This window comes from Sphaeramia orbicularis, chromosome 16, assembly GCF_902148855.1.
Source record: "Sphaeramia orbicularis chromosome 16, fSphaOr1.1, whole genome shotgun sequence".
In the NCBI taxonomy this organism is placed as follows: Eukaryota; Metazoa; Chordata; class Actinopteri; order Kurtiformes; family Apogonidae; genus Sphaeramia; species Sphaeramia orbicularis.
In genome coordinates this window covers 20,551,995-20,575,230 of record NC_043972.1, presented here as the reverse complement: position 1 = coordinate 20,575,230, position 23,236 = coordinate 20,551,995, and the positions used below count along the sequence as shown (strand labels likewise).

General features: G+C 37.2%; 1 protein-coding gene across 1 annotated transcript; it reads right to left on the bottom strand.

The window, feature by feature from the left end:
• Nucleotides 1-865: 865 nt before the first annotated feature.
• Nucleotides 866-8,778, bottom strand: LOC115434828 (beta-2 adrenergic receptor). The gene is made up of 2 exons (XM_030156945.1): nt 8,581-8,778; nt 866-2,099 (listed from the first exon to the last, which is right to left on the bottom strand). Exon 2 carries the CDS (start codon nt 2,063-2,065, stop codon nt 1,031-1,033), a length of 1,035 nt encoding a protein of 344 aa, XP_030012805.1. The 5' UTR covers nt 2,066-2,099; nt 8,581-8,778; the 3' UTR covers nt 866-1,030.
• Nucleotides 8,779-23,236: the final 14,458 nt, after the last annotated feature.

Here is a 23,236-nt window from a genome sequence, read left to right as displayed (position 1 = left end):
ACAGATGTGGAAGTGGACAGTAAATATAGCGGTACATTAATCTATATGATAACAGCCCAAAACTACACCATGGTCGGTCGAGGAGATTCAGTCTTAGGCGGCAGACGTAAAAATTCAGATGAGACAACACGCAACGAGCGAGTTTTATCAGCAACTCTCTGAACAGACGACACGGAAGTAACACGCTGCATCACTATGACGACCAGGTACTGTGAAGTCGGTAGTATCTTGTAATGGAAACGCTCTCCAGGAATACCGAGTCGAGCCAAGCCAAGTCGAGTTGAGCTGGTTCCACGTAATGGAAGCACGGCGTAACTAGTTCAAACTGACCATATAATCCAATATGTTTAACACTTACACTAGATAATATAGCTAAGTTGCTATATTATGTAAGGTAAGTATGTAGAATGCTCATGCTGCCAGGTGAAGTTCCAGGAAACTTCATGAGAATCCTCTGTTAGTGTCACTTCTCAAAGAAAACACTACATTTTATTCAGTTTACAGAAGCTCCAGATGTCTGAGTCAACAGGCAGGAACCTGTTACTCAAAGCAGCCATGCCCTTAATTATGTAAGATGTTAAGCCTAAGTAAAGGATAACGAGGTGAGCTACAGAAAAACTGTCTCCCACACACTTGTCAGAACAGCACCAGGCTGCAGAGACCAACAGTGTTTATTGTAAAAGGCTGTAAACATGTTTATTTCTACTGTTAAACTGGATGTTTTACCATGGTGGTCTCTGGGGATTGACTCGCCTCTGTAGCCTCAAGGTTACGGCACTTGAGGATTTCAATATTCAGTGCATGACTGTTGCTGCTTCAACAGCTAACAACGTATAATGGTGTCTTTTCTCCAACATTTTTTTTCTTTGATTTCACAGACATGTAAGGTTCACCACAACTAAACATCAACACAGTTTTATTGTTAAATTAAATACTGTACATCTGAGCTTGAGAGAGAACTTGTGTATAGCTGGTGCAACGGGCCATTGCTCAGTTCACTCAAAGTCTTAGTCCCTGATCATCTGAGGTTTTAGGTTTTGATTGAGTTTTCTCTCTGGAATGGCATGAGAAGCTTGTGTGCACGCAGTCTGAATTTCTGATCCCTCACGCTGTAAATTATGACATTCCAGCAGCTGTTGGTGGCCAAAATCCAGAAGGCGAAAAAAGAAAAGTTGCACCATTTATTCCCCAGAACATTCCCGACGACAAAGACAGCGATGGGGGTGAAGGAAGCGGTGAAGGCCACCGTCAGCGCACCGATGGTTTTGGCTGCTTTGATGTCGGAGAACGTTGGTTTGGTGGTGTTTTGACAGTCGGTCTCTGCCAGGTGTTTCCTGTGCCTCGAGTGCTGCCTGATGCTGGACAGAGAGATGATGTTAATGACCACGGTGCCTCCAAGCAGCGTGAAGTCGAACGCCGGGAAGAGGAGGAGGATGTTCCAGGCCTGGCTGGGGAACTCGCTGATGGTGCCCAGGGCGTAGTTACACATCCGGCTGCAGGCGTTGTACTCCAGAGCAATCTCGCTACTGAAAACCATGGGAGACACCGCTAAGAAGAAGCTCCCGAGCCAGGATAGGACAATAAGGGTGGTGGTCCTTTTCCGAGTGATCACAGAGTCTTTGTGCAGAGGCCTCAACACAGCGATGCTCCTTTCAATCGTCAGGAGGAAAATGGTTGTGATAGAGACTAAAGTGCAGCCTGCGAAGATCGGACCGATGATGTTACATGGATGGAAACTGACTGACTGCGAATTGTACGAGGTCCACTCCGGTGCCGAGTCAGTCGCCATCAAATACACCTCAGCGTAGACCGACAGTGGCACGACAAAAATCCCCACCGCCAAGTCAGCCACAGCCAGCGACGCCTTCAAGTAACCCTGTGATGTGTGGAAATGTTTGGTCCCAAAAATCACGGCCAGAGTCACTAAGTTCCCAAACAAGATCGCAAAGATCAGCAGCACCATGAAGACCACCATGAGGATTTTATTGGCCATCGTACAGCAGCACACAGTGCAGTGAGCTGCTTCAGATCTGTCCGACATGGTCGAAGTGCTGGTCTCAATCATTTCAGAAACTGATGCTGCACAATCACATCATGACCTGGAAGAAAAGCAAAAAGATGTCAGGTTCCATCAACACAACTGAAAATAAATCATTTACTCCATTAGAGCAACAGATACAAGTGTAAAGACCTCAGTATGAGTAAAACAACTTATTCAACTTTAAGTGAAAAATTACAGACTCACAAATGTCCTCAAAGTATAAAAGCGAAAGATCGGCCTTTGAATGAACCAAACCTCCATTCGTATTAATATTACACGAAGACTTCAACCATTTTAAGCCCAAATCAAATCAAAACCAACAGACTGAAAGTAATGAACATTAACTGAATCATGTTTCTATTGACAGTTTTTGACAGAGATCCTAGAAAAAAGGTGAGATGGTGATCCCCACCTTTTTTCCACCATTGACCGATTTCCACAGCCAAGTCAAAGGAGTAACAGAGGTGAGACAGGCTGGACTTTTACACAGCGGACCTGCGTTCTAAAATCGAAGGGGCGGTGACGTAGCGCAGTGTGACTTATAACTTCCGTGTCTGAAATACTTTACTTTACAATACTCATCTTTTGCATCGCTTTCTTTTTATTATAACTTTTACAAAATTTTTGCCTCAGACCATGATAACATAAAGATTGCAATAACATAATGTGATAAATGTGTCTGCTATTACTAACCAGGAAAACAAAACATGTCTTTTGTTTTCCACAGCGGTGATTCAAGGGTCTGTTGCAAGGTTATTATCGTTAACGAAAACGAACGAAATGACGAAAACTAAAATTGAAAAAACATTTTCGTTAACTGAAATTAATAAAAACTCTAATTAAAAGAAAAAAACGATAACTAACTGAAACTGTATCGTGAGCTTACAAAACTAACTAAAACGTATAAAAATTATGGATACAATTCCCTTCGTTTTCGTCTTTGTCAATGTCGGATTGATATGAAATTAATTTATTTGGCTCCAGCAGTTTGAGCTGGTGACACCATATGACACTACACAGTCTGTCATGTGTGGTCACTGGTGGTTTCCAGTCGTCTTCTGGTCCCCACTCTACCTGGAACATACAGACTAAAGCTGGGACACAGCAGCACAGTCCTGTCTGGGGTTTACTGTTGTGATACATGGGTCAGTTTTTTTTGTTTGTTTGTTTTTTTTTTTGGCGTACCGTGTGTGTGCGCGTGAGTGACAGAGACCGAGCAGAGCTAAAGGACAGAGTCAAACAGGACTAGCATCCAGGTTAAAACTGGACAGTTTATCACCATGAAAAGGCCTTCCAAGCCCTGAACTGCACAGTTTAGAAGAGGAGAAAAGAGGAGGATGAAAACGAATCCAATTACAGAGGTACGGAACCTGTTAGAATGTTAAAAAACGTTTGATGTTACTAGCTACAGCTAGCTGAACTGAACTGAAGCAAAGTTGGCTAATAATGGAACTGGAGATGATTAAGAGATGAGAGATCTGCTAAGGTGTGGTTTACTGATGAGGAACTGGGTGATACATGTTTATAAGTGGTTTATATATGTTTCTGTCTGCTTTAACTGCTGGTTAGCTGGTTTATAATATGTTCCTATCTGCTTTAACTGCTGGTTAGCTGGTTTATAATAGGTTCCTATCTGCTTTAACTGCTGGTTAGCTGGTTATATATGTTTCTATCTGCTTTAACTGCTGGTTAGCTGGTTTATATATGTTTCTATCTGCTTTAACTGCTGGCTGCTTTGTGCATCTCCTCTCATGCTTTGCAGATCTTCGCATTGTTTCACGTAAGTGACGTTGTGTATGGATTGCACCCCCCCCCCCAACCTGCTATAGGGAATTTATACATTGTACGGTACATTGTGTCTCTGCTCAGTCCATGAGCCGCCCTAACCCGACCCCCAAATAAAGTGTCCAGGGTAGCCCATATCCGCGCCTCACTAATTTCTTTGAATAGGATGATGAGGAAGATAAAATATATGAAATAACTAAAACTAATACTAAAACTAAACTAAACTAAAACTAAGCATTCAGAAAAAAACGATAACTAATAAAAACTAACAAACCTGCTCTAAAAACTAATTAAAACTAACTGAATAAGAGAAAAAAAAAAGTCAAAACTAATTAAAACTAAACTATAATTAAAAATCCAAAACTATTATAACCTTGGTCTGTTGGTGGCACCGCTAATGAAAAATGCATGAAATCTTTTTATTTCAAATACATATAAAGAGCAATAAAACCAGAAGGGTAAAAAAAAAAATCCACAGACATAACTACTATAAATATCTTCTGTACTGTTTACATTAGTAGTATATGTGAATTTTGCAAAAAATATAAATACACAGAACGATAAAACATCAAAAATGGCTTTCAATGAAAACAATATTAACATAGTACAAAACGTATAAAATGTAATGGTTCTCTTGGAGAGTAAGTTATATAAAGGTTGCGCTCATTAACGCTGGGATATGGTGACCCTTTGGGCAGGTTTTCGACGGGTGTTACGCTTCGTGACCCTTTTAATGAGTACAAAGTACACCTCAGTGTTTGAGACTTTTGAAATGAAAATCAGCTCACCTGCTCTATTTGCTTTCAAAGTTCTGTTTAGTTCTACAGGTGCAGGTGAGGCTGTAAATTAGCAGGAAGTTAGCATTTCACTGATCTTTGAGTGAAGCTTTCATCTAGGTTGTGCATTAATGGTGCTGGAAAGAAGAACCTGGATATTTATGTCTTTTCAAAAAGTAATTAGAAGAATCAGCCTGCTGCATGAATCATACTGAAGTGCATACAAGTGTTTTGTCTGAGTGGCATAAAACGCACTACCCACTCATTCTCCATCTGACTCTCGTGTATCTCGCTGTGCAGAGCTACACCTGTTTGCGCTCAGCTGCAGCATCGGTAAAATTAATTCTTATCAATACACAGCTGTGTAAAGTGATTTACAGCAGTATTCTTGCCATCAATACAACTAAGAAAAGTAACTTAATCTGAATGTAAAGTCATCAATAGACTTTGTTAAAATACTGACTTTTAAATGTCTTTAAAGGGACTATATATAGTATTTCTACTTTAAGATATAAAGAAAATGCCTTAAAACAACCTCCAAAGATGCCAATGTATTGGATTATAAAGATATGAACTGAATTTATTCACAGCAAAAGGCCAGGGGATTTATGTGACCACTAGAGGGAGTAGTGAGACACCCTATCAGAAAGTGACCAGATGGGATGAGAACCATTAAGAAACAACTTTTAGAGTCAAAGATAATGATAAAATCTAGAAACACTGTTCTTGTTTTCACCATTGGACACAGCTGTAAATGAAAAGAATGGAGTTTGATGATGAAATGACAGCATTTCTTCTTCGAAGGTGAGTTTGATTATGAGGCTTATGAAAGTATGAAGTTATTATGTAATGTTTTTATCTTTGCTAAGTTGCTGTTTGTTGATCCATCCAAACTGTGACAGTTCTGACCATGTTTGGACAATTCCAAACAGATGTTTAGTGCAGCTATTTAGCCACTTTTACACAGAGATCCTGGAAAAAAAAAGGTACAATGGTAATCCGACCTTTTTGCCATCATTGACTGATTTCTGCAGCCAAGCCAAAGGATTAACAGAGCCTGGACTTTTACACAGCGGACCTGCATTCCGGAATCAAAGGCATGTGACGCAGCACAGTGAAAATACCCCAAGCATCTTCTTAGCTAACCTCTCTAGAGTCGGCCTGTCTTTCACTGTCCCACAAATGTTAGCATGGACAGTCCTCCACCTGAAGTGACAACTGCTCATGGATTTCGGCGTCTCCCCAGTTTCACATTTTTCTGGTCACGTTGATATGTTTGTTTACTGTACATGGCCCACACTCATTTTTAAATCCCCCTGGCATGGGGGTTGCACACGCAATACATCATCAAAACAACACACCATGATTGTGGAATGAGAGGTGGTCCTTTTACATAACGTTCCAGAATCATGATCCCCTTTATCGCGGTTCTGTCACTACCTCCAGAGGCGTTACAGAGTCGTGGCAGAGGTGGGACTAAATGGTCCCACCATTTCATTTACACAGACGTTGTTCCGGAATAAAGGTGAAATATTCCCAGAACATTAGTGCTGTGTAAAAGGGCTATTGACAATACAAACGGTACAGAAAACAGAGGTTATTTGTAGTTTTACTGTGGCTGCTTTAAGTCTAAAAACAGAGCTATACTAGCAGAGCTATAATGTAAACTATCAGCTGATGCAGCACATGAAGATGATAGGACATAGTGCTATTTTTAGTGACTGTCGAAAATACCAGCAATGAAATTTAGCTTCAAGAAGAAAACTTGATGATACCACAATACAGATGTGTGTAAAAAAAAAAAAAAAAAAAAAAAAGTTACCCGTGGTGGATTTAAAAAAAAAAAAAATCAGCCAAGGTAAGGTGTGTTGGGAAAAGTCCCAAAGTCAAATAAACTGTGAGCCAGTCTTGTCACTGTAATTGTAGATGTGTTATTCTGCTAATTTGTTAATCAGTCTTAATACAGTGATACCTGGCAAAAACACTTGAGCTCAATAACATGGTAGACTACAAAAAATAAGAACAAAATATGTCTGATGCATTTTGACTGTGCAGGTATTGAGCAGTAATAGTCCAGGGATCTATATATAAATTAAAATGCTTGAATGTATCAGTGATGATGCATGAGTTTAAAGAGACAAATGAAAGACACAAAAGAGGACAGAAGAGTAAATGTATGTGTTTACTCTGCAGAGATTGCATTAAATCTCTTAACATTTCAACATACATTTAAGGATTACATTTGAGCCATATTTGATTTTTTTGTGTGTGGTTGCATTAGGATATTAAACATAGAAACTGCTAGATTATCCTTTTTCAAATGAAGTCTAATATGCTTCCTCTATTAAAACTCATAGTTTCAGTTTAAAGACCCATAAAAAGGACAGACATTAAAGCTAATCTACAGGCAAACACAGACCTGAAAACAATACAGAATACATCAAAACCTTACTATATCATCGTCCATTAAATCATGGGTGTCAAACATATGGTCCAAGGACCAAAACTGGCCCATCAAAGGGTCCAATCCCACGGGATGAATTTCAGCTCCAGATGTGTTTTACAAAATGTTCTGTGCCTTTGTACATCTGCTGTGATCTGTAAATGGTAATGCACATGTCTATGATAAACTGAGGCATGCATTTTTTTTTTTTCTCCAATTATTTTTCTGAAAAAATTTCAGTTGCACATGGTTGTTCATGTTATTCACATTTTGTGTGTGAAATGTTTGTAAATGTAAACAATTTCATAGTGTAATTTTCCTTTTTTTCTGCACTAAAAATAATTCCAGTTTTTTACTGGCTCAACCCTTGAGAACAGATTATATGTCTATGTGACCCCTGACCATGCACTGTAATCTTAACTGTCATCTTGTGCCTGTGGGCCTATTTTCTTTTTCTTTGCATAGATAAAACCATTTCTGCAATTAACTGGAAAGTGGTCCATAAAACAATCACTGCAAGAAATCTAAGTGTGAGACACTCATGGACCTCAAGACCCAAATGAAACTCATGTCCATGTGGTCTGTGCATGTTTTTCCCTTCTTAAACCATACCAGGTCGGGCCTGTGCTGATTTGCAGACTATCAGCATCTGGCGTAATGGAATCTGCTTTGACGGCTATGGCATGGTATTCGCGCGTCCTGCCTTGCTCACGTGAGCCCGTGGATGGATGGATGGAGGGATGGATGGATGGAGAGATGGAGGGATGCGTGAACTCACTTTACTCCAAACGAAGTAGAGATGACATCATAATCTGGCCGGACTACAACAGCTGTAGTAGTAAACAAAACCCTGCTGTTAATCCGCAAATACAGCGGCTTTAAAGGGGGTTCCTGGACATCCCCTGAACATCATATAGCAATAAAAACAAAAGAAAAGATTTAATAAATTATAAATATTGATACAAATAAAGCTTAAAACACTAAAGAAAATGTATATTTATACTCTAATGTCACTTTTCTGTTTCAGTGTTGCACTGAGGGTTTTTACGCACATCATATCCCGCACAGCCGGCGAGTAAACCGCCGGTAGAGCCGCGTTAACGCTCAGAAATCCTGCCAAACACCCCGCTATAGGCTTATCTGTCATCACTAATTCTGCTTTTCAGTTTCAGATGTCATATCCTGAAGCTTTTTTCACTGTATATCCATCTACAACGCGCAGCCATGCAGAAACCTCCCGCACATCCAGCCAATAATCCTCAGGATGCGGGGGGAATCCATCAAAATCACTTTGCACAAGCGCACAGTCCTCTGCGTCTGTTACAGGACTTTGAATGGTGTTAAACACAAAGCCAAAACTGGTTTTATTTCTGTAATTTCACAGAAAAGCGTGTGCGTAAATTTGGATCCTATAACTGGAGAAACCTTCAGATTCTCTCAGACATGAACCCTCCATGAAACCATCTAAAGGGCTTAAAGTGGTCCAGATAAAGTCCTGCACGTGAGTTGAAATGGACAGAGGCAGCTCTACTCACTTTCAGCTCCAATTCACTTCAAGACGCAGACGCAGCCGTGCGTGAAGCTGCATCTCCCTGCTGGATGTCCACACAGCTGCAGGTTTAAAACATCCCACAGTCTTTGAAGGAGGATGGAGAACAGATCCAGAGGCACAGGAGTCACTTTCCACGTCCAGATGTCGGTGCGTGAGGGTGGATCTGCTGCGCTCTGCTCAGCTCTGGAGATGCCGGGAAAGTGTCTCCACCGCTGGTGCGTCCATTGGCTGAGGATGCTGATGACAGAGGAGACCCTCCACCCTCCACCCACCCCCTCCCCAGCCTAGAACGAACCCGCTGCACCAAGACGTAGGCAAAGGAGGGCAAGGAACATGTACTTGTACTGCTTTAGAGAGGAGTGAAGATTAGTGTAAAATAATGCATGACATGAAGGATGACAGACAAAACCACTGTGTGTTAAAGGTGCCATATGGCGCAAAGACCCTTCAGCCCTATTAGCCCGCCCGTGGGCCGAAAAATTATATTAATATTCATCTACTATAAAATATAATAAATCAGGACAATGGATGTTTTTTTTCAACTTTTGCTCAAAGTTTAGATCCTAATGTTAATAAAAGTACATCAAAAGTGTATTTCAGTGCAAACTTTAATGTTCAAACATGATTTTTAATCTTTGTGGGGTGAAATATACGCTATTAAAAATGTCACGAACAATTAATTTATGCATATCATCGTCAATCCAGCCCAAAAAATAAATAAATAAATAAAATAAAATAAAATAAAATAAAATAAAAAACAGGCGAGGGTAAAAAATTCTAATTTCTCTTTTAGTTTGTTTCAGTTTACTCAGGCATAGTAATAGATACGATATTTTAGACAATGGCAATAGATTCTGTGAGGTGTCTAAATGTCCATAGACACCAAGAACATCCACATGAATCTTATTATTGTGAAGTAATTCTTCATTTCCTTTGGGTATGTCTTTTTAGGCGTTTTTCCCCTGAAAATATGGTCAGGGTTTAACTGAAACTGCTCATGAAATATTAACATTGGAGAGAAAAGGAAAACCAACAGCTGTATGAAATCTAAACTTCACGTTATTTCCAATTTTCACATATTACATAACATGATTTACAACCCATTATGTATTAAAAGTCCCTTGTAGAAAGACATTTAATTCTCATGAAATATTCACATTAGAGGGAAACCTGAAACCTCCAAATACTTTAAATTAAACTGAGAAGAGAATGGAGCCAAATAAACAAAGCCTGTTCCTTTGTGGTGCTTCCAGCCAAACATGTCCAAGGCTTTCATCATCATTATGCTCTGACATAAACCACTATTATTTCCAATTTTCACATAATTTCAACAGAAAACAAAAACTGGGCAATAAAAACCTAAACCTCAGATCAGCTGAAACACTCAGTTTATTTAAATCCAGGTTAAAGACCCACCTGTTCTCAGCTGCATTTGAATAGAGTTTGGATTCAGCAGTTTGGATTTGCACTGTTCCTTTTAAGCTAAAAGTTGTTATCTGTTTTATCTGTTTTATCTATTTATCTGATTGTTTTTTTGTTTTTTTTCATGCCTATACTTCTTTATTGCTTCTGCTGTAATGCTTTTAATGTTTTATGTAAAGCACTTTGAATTGTCTTGTACATGAAATGTGCTATAGAAATAAACCTGCCTTGCCTTGCCTAAATAAACACCAAAATAATTTGAGGAGAAAACGGGCCAGAATGCTGCAAAACACAAATGTATACAAAAATAAAATGTATTAACCTATACATAAAATAGGCTACTACTCCTCTTAAAATGAGTGACAGAGGTGGTGTTAGGATTGTGAAACATTAGCATAAAAGATATTACATGACATGTGATTTACAAAAAGACTGTATGGAAAGACATTTAATTCTCATGAAATATTATATTATGTCATGAAAGATTCTGGACAAACATATCCAGGGGTTTTGTTTGACATGAACCAAAAAAATGTATAAAATCTAAACTTCATATTATTTCCACATTATAATTTGAGCAGAAAACAACCAAATATCTAAATGAATAATAAAATAATCTAACAAGCCAATGTTCATATTAACAGAGTTATGCAAAATATAAATACTCTGTTGGTCATGATGTTGGAATAAAATATTTTAGCTCTTCTCATGCAGTGATTGAGACAGCATAATTTACTCTTAATAGATTAGGTGAAATTGGGAATCAGTTTGTAATCATTGAACCTGATCAAAGGTGATTATTGATGTGTATAAATAGGAATAAAAAGAATAATGTGCCTGAAAACAAAATTATTCAAACTTTATGGGCAACATTGTATTGTAAATAAAATTACATAATTACAAAGGTGATGAAACATTAGGATGAATGAATACATGGTATCAAATATGACTTACAGAACTGTATTAAAGGTCCCATATCATGCAAGGAAAGCTGGGAAACCAAAACCAAGCTGATTTAATAATAACAGAACTACAGTTGTATTGCAAATACTTTTTATTAAACTAAGCTGAGAGTGGCATTGTGGTCCAGTTTTTAACACTGTCATCTCTTAGCAAGAAATTCCTGGCTTTGATACTTTCTTTTGTGTAGACTGTGCATGTTCTCCTTGTGTCCTCAAGGGTTCTCTAAAGATATTCATTAAAATAAGGAATATTCTGAGAGGAAAAGACTAAAAAAGAGCCAATGTTCACCTTAGTAAAATGTACAAGTTTTGCAAAATACGAATATATACAGCAATAAAGTAAATTCCTTTGAATAAGAGTCATATTTATAGAGAACAAACAGGGGTTGGACAAAATAATGGAAACACCTTCACCTCAAGATGATAATGCCCCAATCCATACAGCTAGAATTGTTAAAGAATGGCATGAGGAACATTCTAATGAAGTTGAGCATCTCGTATGGCCGGCACAGTCCCCAGACCTCAACGTCATTGAGCATTTATGGTCAGTTTTAGAGATTCAAGTAAGACGTCGATTTCCACCGCCATCGTCTCTAAAGGAGTTGGAGGGTATTCTAACTGAAGAATGGCTTAAAATTCCTTTGGAAACAATTCACAAGTTGTATGAATCAATACCTCGGAGAATTGAGGCTGTAATTGCCGCAAAAGGCGGACCTACACCATATTAAATTATATTTTGTTGATTTTTTAAGGTGTTTCCATTATTTTGTCCAACCCCTGAACCTTAAACTGGCTTTCAAAGGTGGTGTTTGGATCATGAAATGGATGAAAGAATCCATTACAAAACCATCGTACAGTGAATGTCCTGTGCTTGTTCAATATGAATCAGTAACAACAAACGGAAAAACCAAAACCAAGTTGATTTTACCTGTCAGTCTCCCTCCTGTCAGACTGAATTGGATTCTTCATTCATCAGTTTTAGTTTCAGTTGTTGGTCAAAGAAGCTTTAATAGTGAATGAAGAGTTTTTTTAAAAAAAAAAGCTCCTGAATGTCCTGAATGTGGCTCCTTCTTCAGCTCATCTCAAAAGAAATGAGAAGGAAAAGGACAATAATGTCTAATGTGAGAGTCGGAGTTATAGAAATGTGATTCTCTGCTGGTTTTTATAACAGCTTTTACAAACACACTGCAGTATTTTTCTTTGTATCAGACATAGACATTATAGAGGCCCCTAAACCTTCAGATTTTCACACAATGATTTCACTGTTCATGAGTAATTTCAGAGTAACATCAATAGGTTGCCGTCAGATACAAAGACTGGATTTAATAACATGAAAACAACAAAAACAAAACCAATGCAGCCTAAATTCTCATTTTTACTTTCAGCTAAAGGTGAAGAAGTGTAGACATCCTCCTTTCCTATTCATGTATTGTCTGCTTATCAGCCAATATCAGCAAATTATTAACCTATACAATCTGAATTTCTGTAGTGACTAAAAGATTTCACTGATGTTTGCCACATGAATGTAAATAAAATAATAATGAGGACAATCATGTCAGTTATCAGGGAAAAAAAGGATTATATAGACTGTTCTCATTCTGTGGTGCAGTGAAGTCATGAAGCGGCATCTATTATTGTTGAAATCTGTGGATAATTTTTCTTCTCTCCACCTTCGTCCTGAACCTGGTCCTGATCTGTCAAAGAACCCGTTCCCTGACCTTTGAGCCGAGACAGATTAGTTTATTATCCTTCCAGAAAACCTCTTTGTGTCTGGGAGAACTCAGTCTGAAAAGTTCAATAGTGGCAGAAAAGACATTAGACACAGACCTTTGTCATTACATATAACCAAGAATAAGTACAACAGAAGTGGAGTGGGCACTACTTTTCCAGCTGAGAACCACGGCCTCAGACGTGGAGGAGCTGATCTTCACCCCAGCCACTTCACACTCAGCTGCGAACCGCCCCATTGAGAGCTGAAGACTGCTGCTTGACGGAGCTAAGAGGACCACATCATCCACAAAAAGCAGAGACGTTATCCTCCAATCACTGAAGTCGACCCACTGCTACACCCAGCTGTACCTAGAAATTCTGTTCATAAAAGTTAGGAACAGAACCAGTGTCACAGGGCAGCTCTAGCAAGTCCAACCCTCAGCGGGAACAGGTCCGACTTGTTACTGGCTATGTGGACCAGACTCACACTCCTTCAGTACTGGGACTGAATGGCTGCAAACGGGGGAATATACACCCCATACTCCTGGAGCACCCCCCACAGGATACCCCGAGGGCAGTGGTTCCCAACCTTTTTTGGCTCGCAACCCCATTTTAACATCACAAATTTCTTCAAAATGGGAATTTTTTTTACTAAAATTAATTTGCTTTTGATTATGTAACAGTTTGCTATACCATGTTGCAAATAAACGTTAATTTTAGATAACATTTAGTCTATATAATGTATATTATTACGGACGGAAGCAGAAAAGCCAGGTGTAGATTACTGCACAAAGTGAGAATTCTATTTTCCTTGGTCAGGATATGTACAGTCAGTCCAGCTTGGATTTACTAGGTTGACAATTAATACTGAACAAACAAGAACTCAAACTATGAATTATGAAAGAGCTGCAGCATCTGAAACTGACCACAATAAATATTTGAATGATAAACAGTACCACAGTGCTTCAGTTTCAGCTTCACAGTTTGTCATGTCTTTTATGTATTGGGATTGTCTCTGTCAACTCACTATATATTTTTTATTAATAATTTTTGTTTTAAATTTCTATCAATTACTAGAAATTTCAGGTGACCCCACGTGGGGTCCTGACCCCAAGTTTGAAAAATACTGCCCTAGGGACACAGTCATAAGCTTCCTCCAGATCCACAAAACACATGTGGACTGGATAGGCAAACTCCCAAGCCCCCTCCAGCACCCTAGCAAGGGTATAGAGCTGGTCCACACTGGTTTTCTTGTCTGGGACATTGCTCCTCCTCACTCTGAGGTTCAACTGTTGACCCTCTGCTCCAGTACCTGGTGTAGACCTTACCAGGGAGGCTGAGGAGTGTCATCCCTCTTCATTTCCATGACCGACATTTAAGCATTAATTCATTCTTTTGACACTAAAACAGTAGATAAGAATATTTGTGACATAGTTTTAAAGCCACAACATTCAGACTCAGAGTCTCGAGCCAATAAGATTTGGGATATTTTCTACCTTTCAGGATTGTTTAAACCAGTGTTTTTCAACCTTGGGGTCGCAACCCCATGTGGGGTCACCTGGAATTCAAATGGGGTCACCTGAAATTTCTAGTAATTGATTAAAAAAAAATTGCTGATACATTTTTTTAAGGATTCAAAATATATTTCATTATAATTAAAACATCACACACTTTTCCTAACAAAAATCAAGTTCAAATAATGTGCAGGATATAATATCTGAGAGGGCGTATCTTGATTGACCCGATCATGTGACCGCATGCATTACTAACACTTCAACCTGCCTGGACACAAGCGCAGTCAGAAAACTGGACGAAACACAGAATGGAAAGATTTCTTCGCCAACCTGGACCAGATACAACATCTCCAAGAGAAAAATGTCTCCGTTTTGAATGTCTGGGGTCGCCAGAAATTTGTGCTGTTAAAATGGGGTCATGAGCCAAAAAAGGTTGGGAACCACTGCTCTAAACCCTGTGACGTTATAGTATCATGCATCTGCAGGTTTGGCACAAGTGGACACAACAAAACAAAAGCGTAATCCAGGGCTTGTCAGTGTGTGGTGGGTAATCCTTAATCCAGGGGGCATCACAGCAGACGGCTCCACTCCCAGTTTGGTTCTGGAGCTTAAAACCGAACAGGCGGTGACATGAAACCTGTCATCTGCTTTTGTTTTAATACCTCGAAGGAACACGATCAGCATTTTCAAACCAGCTCTCCAGCATCAGAGACTCCAAACATCCATCATACCAAACATGAACTAACTGTACTCAGTGTCAAATAATCCAGTGGTTACTGTTAGAATGAACTATAACTGTTCAAAGTGGTACAAGGCTTCATTATCTATGTGACTGTAACATTATTTTGTCGTGTTTAAATACTTTAACACAGTGGTTCCCAACCTTTTTTGGCTCGTGACCCCCCAGACATTAAAAACTGAGACTTTTTTTTTTTTTTTTGCTGAAATTAATTTGTTTTTGAACATGTAATAGTTTGCTATACTATGTTGTAAATAAAAGTTAATTTTACACAACATTTAGGCTGTATAATGTATATTATTATGGACGGAGGCAGAAAAGCCAGGTGTAGATTACTGCACAAAGGGAGAAAATATAAATAAATATAAAGAATAACTCAAACTATGAATTATGAAAGAGCTGCAGCATCTTAAACTGACCACAATGAACATTTGAAAGATAAACAGAACCACAGTGCTGCAGTTTCAGCTTCACAGTTTGTCATGTCTTATATGTATTGGAATTGTCTCTGTCAACTCACCATATGTTTTTTATCAGTAAGTTTTTATTTTTTATTTTTATCAATTACTGGAAATTTCAGGTGACCCCATTTGAATTCCAGGCGACTCCACATGGGATCCCACGGTTGAAAAACCCTGCTTTAACACAATATGAAGAAGTTATTGAAATGGTTTTAATATTGGCAAGCAGGGCTGGAGTGGCCATATGGAGTACCAGTCATTTTCCCGGTGGGCCAATCAATATTGGGGCCAAATAGACAGCCGTTTTTCTTTTGTGTGTGTGTGTGTGTGTGTGTGTGTGTGTAACTACGGTAACCCTCCTGGCCCTGGGATATGGACATGTGATTGGCCCAGTGGTTTGTCTTTCATCTAAATGGTCAATCCTTGACCTTGAGTAGCACCGTCCCACAGAGCTGCAGACTCAGCATAGAGGTGACAATGGGTCCACTGGCCTGCCCCTTTTCAGAATACCTGGTCCAGTAGCTCGATGAAAGAGGCTACAGCAGCCCAGGAGTCCCATCCCCTCATCCAATCACTTTTATGAAAAAAAAGTAGTGAGAGAGAGTTATCAGAGAGATAGTGGTATCATCTTACCAACAAAAAGAAATTAATAAAATGGAGAAGGAGCACAAAAAATCCAAAGGCGTTTTTTGCAGAAATGGATGAAACCATTGGAAGCTCATAGATGCATGTGAACATTATGTATATGACTGGACAAATTTTCACATCCATGTACAAAGAAATTGTGAATTTCATTTTGTACATGTTTGTTTTGTGTTGGTTTGTGTCAAAAAGTTGACTAATGTTCTGTTATTTTCTAGGGCCCACTTTTCTCCCTCTTATGTTGTCCCTGGATATAATTCAATATTGCATTATAATGTATGATTTGAACACTATCATCTATATTTATATGAAGTCTTTTGATTTGTTTTGAGAGGAAAGAAGCTGTGTTTATCTTCAATTCTTGCATTTCCTTCCTGATTTCAGATCCTGTAACTTTAATCTTGTTGTTTTATGCTGCAAACATTGTCTTTTGAAGGAAATGAAAGTGCATTATTTATGGGAAATGAGTCTTATTTTCTTTCAATAGTAGATAAGTATACAAGACTGCCATGACTGTTTTTCATCAGAAAAGTGTCTAATTTTTAGAAAATCTATCTAACTGTGTCTCAGTAAATAACACATAGCAGCTAATACTGATCTACAGTTGTTGCACAAAGGTTTGTCATTGACATAAGTTTTGATCTGCTGCCTTTGTTTTTTAAATGTTTTTTCCACTCAATTCTGAAGTACACTGCACAACAATGAAAAGCATTTTAACAGATTTTATTGACAAATAAATTGCACTGAAGCATAGAATTGATTTATGGCTGTAGATTCAAACAGTAGTAAACATAGTTTGAGTGAAATCCAGCAGAGAAGCAAATTTAAGAGTAATTCACATTTCAGTTTAACAATATTAAGTCTGTCTTGCAAAACTGTTTTTGCGCCACATCTTTGAATCTAGACATTTTTGCTTATTTTAACTCTGAAAGATCCAAACATACACTTTTAACCTAAATCATCTACTGATCTAAACTGTTTAATTCCTGTTGATCCACTAATTCTATCAATCCATGTAAATAATTGGTGTAAAATACAGTTTGTCATCTTTTCATGGTCATCATTTATGACCCATTTGGACGTTCAGAGACGGTTCATAGTTACTATGGAAACACTGTTATCTTCTACACCACTGATTCACCAGTAAAACCCATGGAGTTGGATCAATGACAGTGGATGGAGACACTGGATTTATGATCAATAACAAATAAAATGAATAAAAATTATGAAAATATTTAGAAAACCTTAGATAACGTGAAAAAATAAGCAAAAACTTAATCAAAATTAAGTAAAAAATAATAAAATACACAATAAAATTAACAAAAACAGCCAAAGTGATCAATAAAATTAACAAAAATGAAAAATGAAACAACTAAATATTAAGTAACATGAACAAAATAAGCCACAAAGTGAAGAAAATTGATGAAAAAATAATAAACCCATGGAGTTGGATCATTAACATTAGACGGACACACTGGGTTTATATTCAGTTCATGAGAGATTGGACCAGAAAAGTGACTTTTTCTTCAGTTTTCTCCTCAACTTTACTTTAAACTCTTATGAACATCTACATGATTAGTAAATTAAATGTTGTAAAATACCTGATTTTCACCAAACACCCCCCCCCCCCCCCCCCCCTTCCCCACAAAATACAGAAGATAATATTACAATAAATGGTGATAAACCACTTAAGGATGGTTAAATACAGAGAAAAATTCATGTGGGAACTGACACAAATATCCCACTGGGTCCTTATGGGTTAAGGCCAATTATGGTCATTATGTGCTTAAACTAAATGTTTTTCCATAGTGGGAGATTTGTTCCATAACAAGACTAATTGGTACTATTTAATAAAACCTGCCTTCTTTCTTTTGAGGCTAATTTCAATATAAATTATGTAACATGTGAAACAGAGCAGATTTAGATACAGATATTTATTTCAGTCCTGATGTGAGACAGAAGACAGATGCCACAACATGAGCTTACAGATCTTTTTCCCTTATGGATAAAAGTCTCAGCAGGATTTTAAGTCAGCTGGGGGTGGAGAAGCTGTCCTTCAAGCCGTAATGGCAGTGTATTCTTCAACATCCTCTAACATTCTGTGAGCAGAAAGGAGGTGAAAATGGTGCTGAAGGAACAGATAGAGCTGATAATGGCCAGCCTTCAGCAGCATTTTTCACTCTTCAGACTGAAGGACAGGGGGACTGGAGGACAACAAACCTGAGCTGCACAAAGATAGATGTGTTACATAAACCTTATCTAACCTGGTGGGGTGACTGAGAATCAGGTCCTTATTCATGGCAGCACCCCTGGTCAGTCAGATTTCCACAAAACACTCATCTCACCTTGTCCTCCTTAGGAAAGGAGCGACCCTTTCATTGAAAACATCGTCAATAAGAGGAAAGAAACTGCACTTCCACCGCTCTGCATTAAAACCATCAATAGAAAACCTCCATTCTCCTCACAAATTGAGTTTTATTTCTGTTCCTTGGACCCAGAATGGCTGTTTTCGCTTCCTAATGGATTTAATTCAGTTTGGCTGCTTAGAGATGCATGTTGGCGAATGTGTGCAAAAGCATAAATGGCTAAATAAGAAAATAAATAAATAAAGGCTGTTTATTCCGTTTGTATGCTGCCTCTTGGCCAAGTCATTATTGCAAATGAGAATCAGTTCTCAACTAACTCAACTGGTTAAATGAAGGTTAAATAAGTAAATAAATCAATAAATAAATCAATAAGAAAATTAAAATTAACACAAACTTCTGGGAGTCGAGGAAAAAGTCAATGAAATACAGGAGGATTTTCCCATTGTCATGTTTTAAAATTACATAAAAGACAATAGGAGAACAAGAATGATGTGAAGTTCAGCGGTTTTTGCACTGAAACAGTAGAAATGAGGCAAGAAAATAAGACCCAGTTTTGAAGACTTTAGTTTTGTAGAGAATGAAACATCAAATGATTAATTACATGAATAAAAATGAACAAAAAAAAAAATTAAAATGAAATGTATTGAATGACTAAATGTATAAAAAAATAAGCAGGGTAATTGCAAAAAAAAAAAAAAAAAAAAAAAAAATCAGTTAAATGAATCAAAATGATCAAAATGATGAATTAAATGAAAAAGAATGAAAAAAGAAATAGAATAAAAAGAAATGAGCAAAATAATCAACAAAATGAAAAGATGAACAAAATATTTAATAAAAAGAGAAGAATAAGGAATAAAATGAACAAAATGAAAAACTGATATGATTGTCTTGATAACAGAATAAAAATGATCAAAATACTCAATAAAATGGAAAAGAAACAAATACAGTAAAAAAAAAAAAGTAAAATAATCCAAAAAAGAGCTATGAATAAGCAATAAAATGAGAACAAAAATAAATTCAGTTATCAAAAAAGGAATAAATTAATCGATAAACAAATAAAAATGTATAAAACAGTCAATAAAAAGAACACAGCTATGAACAAAATAAAAAACAATGTGATGGGAGGCTTCAGTTTGACAGAGAATGGCTGTGGAAAAAGGTCTGAATATGAAACAGGTCACGTATAACTGTATTCCCTTCGATCCATTATCTAATATTTTCTCAGCCAAAAGCAAAAACACACAAATGAGGTAAAATATTCACCTGGAAGCAGTGGCACATCAGCTGAAGGTACATAAAGTCTCAGAGGGATCGAGAGGCAACTGGACCAGATTTTTAACGTCCTGTTTAGCATTTTGTCCAATACATAAGCCAACCTCACACTCTCAGCTCCTGTTTCCAATGTAAAACCAGGAGGTGAAACTCTGTAAATGTCAGACCCGCAGGTATCGATTCATGCAAACACTAAGAACACAAATAATTTCACACAATGTTCATTCCATAGCTTGCAGCACATGTATCAAAATACTATTTCATGGAATAACAAGGACAAAACACAACAAATACTCACCTCATTATGCAATAACACCTGCATCTACACATGACCTCAACCTGCACTGCATTTTATGACAACCCAAAAAAAAAAAAAAAAAAACACAAATTTTTATCTTTATATGTTATATTTTTAACAATTAAGTTCATTCACACTTTTTCAACACCCACATTTTATTTCTTCCATTCTCTTTAGGTACAACCATTAGTTGGTTAATAGTTTATAGAGACAATTATTAAATTATTAAGTCCATAAGATGAACAAAAAATGAACAAACACACAAAATTATCAACAAAGTGAATAAAATGAACTAAATAATCAACAAAATGAACAAAATTGTCAATGAAATGAAAAAAAAAATCAACAAAATAGTCAACAAAATGGATAAAATAATCAATAAAATGAGCAAAATAATCAACAAGGTGAACAAAAATGAGCAAATTCATTAATAATATGGACAAAATAATCAATAAAATGATCAAAATAATCAACAAGGTGAACAAAAATGAGCAACGTCATTAATAATATGGACAAAATAATCAACAAAATGATCAAAATAATCAACAAGGTGAACAAAAATGAGCAAAGTCATTAATAATATGGACAAAATAATCAATAAAATGAATAAAATAATCAACAAACTGAACAAAAATGAGCAAACTCATTAATAACATGAACTAAATAATCAAAAAAATGATCAAAATCATCAATAAAATGAAAACAGTGGCAACAAATTAATGTACAAAATGAACAAAATTGTCAATGAAATGAAAAAATAATCAACAAACTGAACAAAAATGAGCAAAGTCTTTAATAATATGGACAAAAATTATAAATTAAAAAAAAAAAAACAACAACAACAGTAAAGTAAACAAAAATTAATAAAACAATCACTCCGATTCATCCAGCAACTCCCAAGGGTTAAAATGACCAAAATAATCCAACAAAATCAGCAGAAATGGACAATAGGAACTGAATTTTGCAATAAAACAAAAAGTATTATTATTATTATTTGTTGTGCGGCAAAAAGGTTCCTGTCAGTGTGTTCCACTCCTGGTAGATGTGCACCTGATCTGGACTTTATAGCATGTACATGACTCCCTTCAGTCCAGAATAGTGACATAAATGAATTTAAAGTGTTGTTCAGATCTGACTGTTCAGACTGATATCACTTTGAAAAAGTTCAGATTGTATGATTTGTTGTTTGTTGTTCTTTGTATTGTTCATGTTCATAAATCTGAAAAATCAATAAAAAGATTACATAAAAAAAAGGAAAAGTTCAGATCTGTATCTGATTCAGAATCACGTCTGGAAGGGATCTGGACCAGAAATTAATAAGATCAGTAGCACTTCAATAGCTCCTTTTCCATCACCAGAAACTTCTATTTCTAGGACTTTATTTTCCTGGGTAAAAGAATTCCTGGTAATCTGTGCAGGTTGCGTTTCCACTGCACATCAAAGTTCCGGAAAATATATTCAAATCAGGCTGATGATGTATGGAGGAGTGGTAAAAGAAACTGCTCTACACCTCCAGTCCAGTTGGTGGCGGTAAGAAGACACTTAAGGCCAAACAAACACGATGAAGCCGTAAGCGGAGAGCAACAAACCCACGTCATCATTTGTGTGAAACAATATGTTGTTTTGTTGTTCCTTGTGTTTTTCATTATAAATAAAACCATGTGATCTGCAAAAGACGCTGACGCCACTGGATTAAACGTGGGGGGTGAATGCGTGGAACGCTGCAAGTGTGTTCCACCAATCAGCGTTCCTGTTTGTTTGTTTATTTATTTCGAATATAACATTAAAACCAAACAACAAAAAGATTTATATAAAAAGAATGGAAAACATTCGAAAGAGAGCAGGCCCGCCCCCTTACCCCATCCTTCTACCTGCCCCAAATTCCCAAGGCAGATCCCACAAGTAACTCAAAAATCCTATACATAACAGGCTAAATTCTGACTAAGCACAAAACACAACAATGCCATACATATTAAGGAGAGACTCTGTCCATTTTGCAGTAGTATTGCACATCAAAATAAACTCTGTCCCTTTCATAGCACTACTACAAATATCAAAAGCAAAAATAAACTCTGTCCATTTCATAACAGTAATCCCCATATCAAAACCGGCACACTTCCACATTGACCGAACCATTTTAACTTTTTTATCGTTCCTTTATTGAGTTTGTTTTATCTTTTTGCCTGGTGGCATGGTTTGGTCAGACCTCAGTTGCAGAGAGAAACTCACTAAATCAAATAGTCAGATGGTCCAGTCACCGGATTGGTGAGTCCCAGTCTTGTCCCGCCTCCCTGTACACTAAACAGGTACAGAGGATGGCTTCATCAATTCTTCATAATGACTCCCATCCTTTACCAGGTGAATTTCAGCTCCTTTCCTCTGGACGGAGCTTCTTAGTCCCAAGGTGCAGGACACAGCGTTACAAAAACAACTTTGTTCCTGTCGCCATCATTGAGCTCAATAAGAAATAGTGACATTGCACTTTATTAATTTATTTTAGTTATTTATTCTATTTCTTTGCTCTATTTATTGTGACTTCAAATTTTTTAATTTTCTTTTCTCATCATGGTTTTAATCCTAGACTGTTTTTATCTTCTCTGGGTTTTTATTGTGTTTTATTGCATCTTGTTTTTATTTATTTGATCTTATTTATTTATTTTATTCTTTTACTTATCCATGCTGCTATACTGATGAATGGTGGAACACTGAGTACTTTTTGTCCTGTCTTTTTGTCCGGTCTGTAAGCTCGATCAAGTACCTGTCTAACATGTTCAATATAGAGTATGTCTTGCTTTAATGCCAAAGCAATCACCTCGACTGCAAAACAAGTTTACCCACGGGCACAAATAAAGTAACCTTGAACCTTGAAAGTAATAATAAGTCATAATAATACCCATTCTTCAGCACACAGACCCCCCCCATCAAGAATTCTGGGGAATCTTAAGAGTCCTACCACCTCTACAAGGGTGTTTTTATCGGGAAAGTGTGGGGTCAATGAAAGGATCATTTAATTTGAATCACAAAAAAACCCCACACATATGGGCAAAAAAGTCCAATTTGTGCCACTTTTTCCCACAGACTTTGAGACTCTCTCTTCACATGCATCACTTACATCACTTTCAGGCTGTTTATAATTCCAAATTGTTGGTGTTGTTTGTCAAGTTATCACTTATTGCTATTTTTTTACGCCTGCAGACAATCTTGTTCTTGAATAGACACCACTCAAGGCCTCTTTAGATGATGTCTTCATACG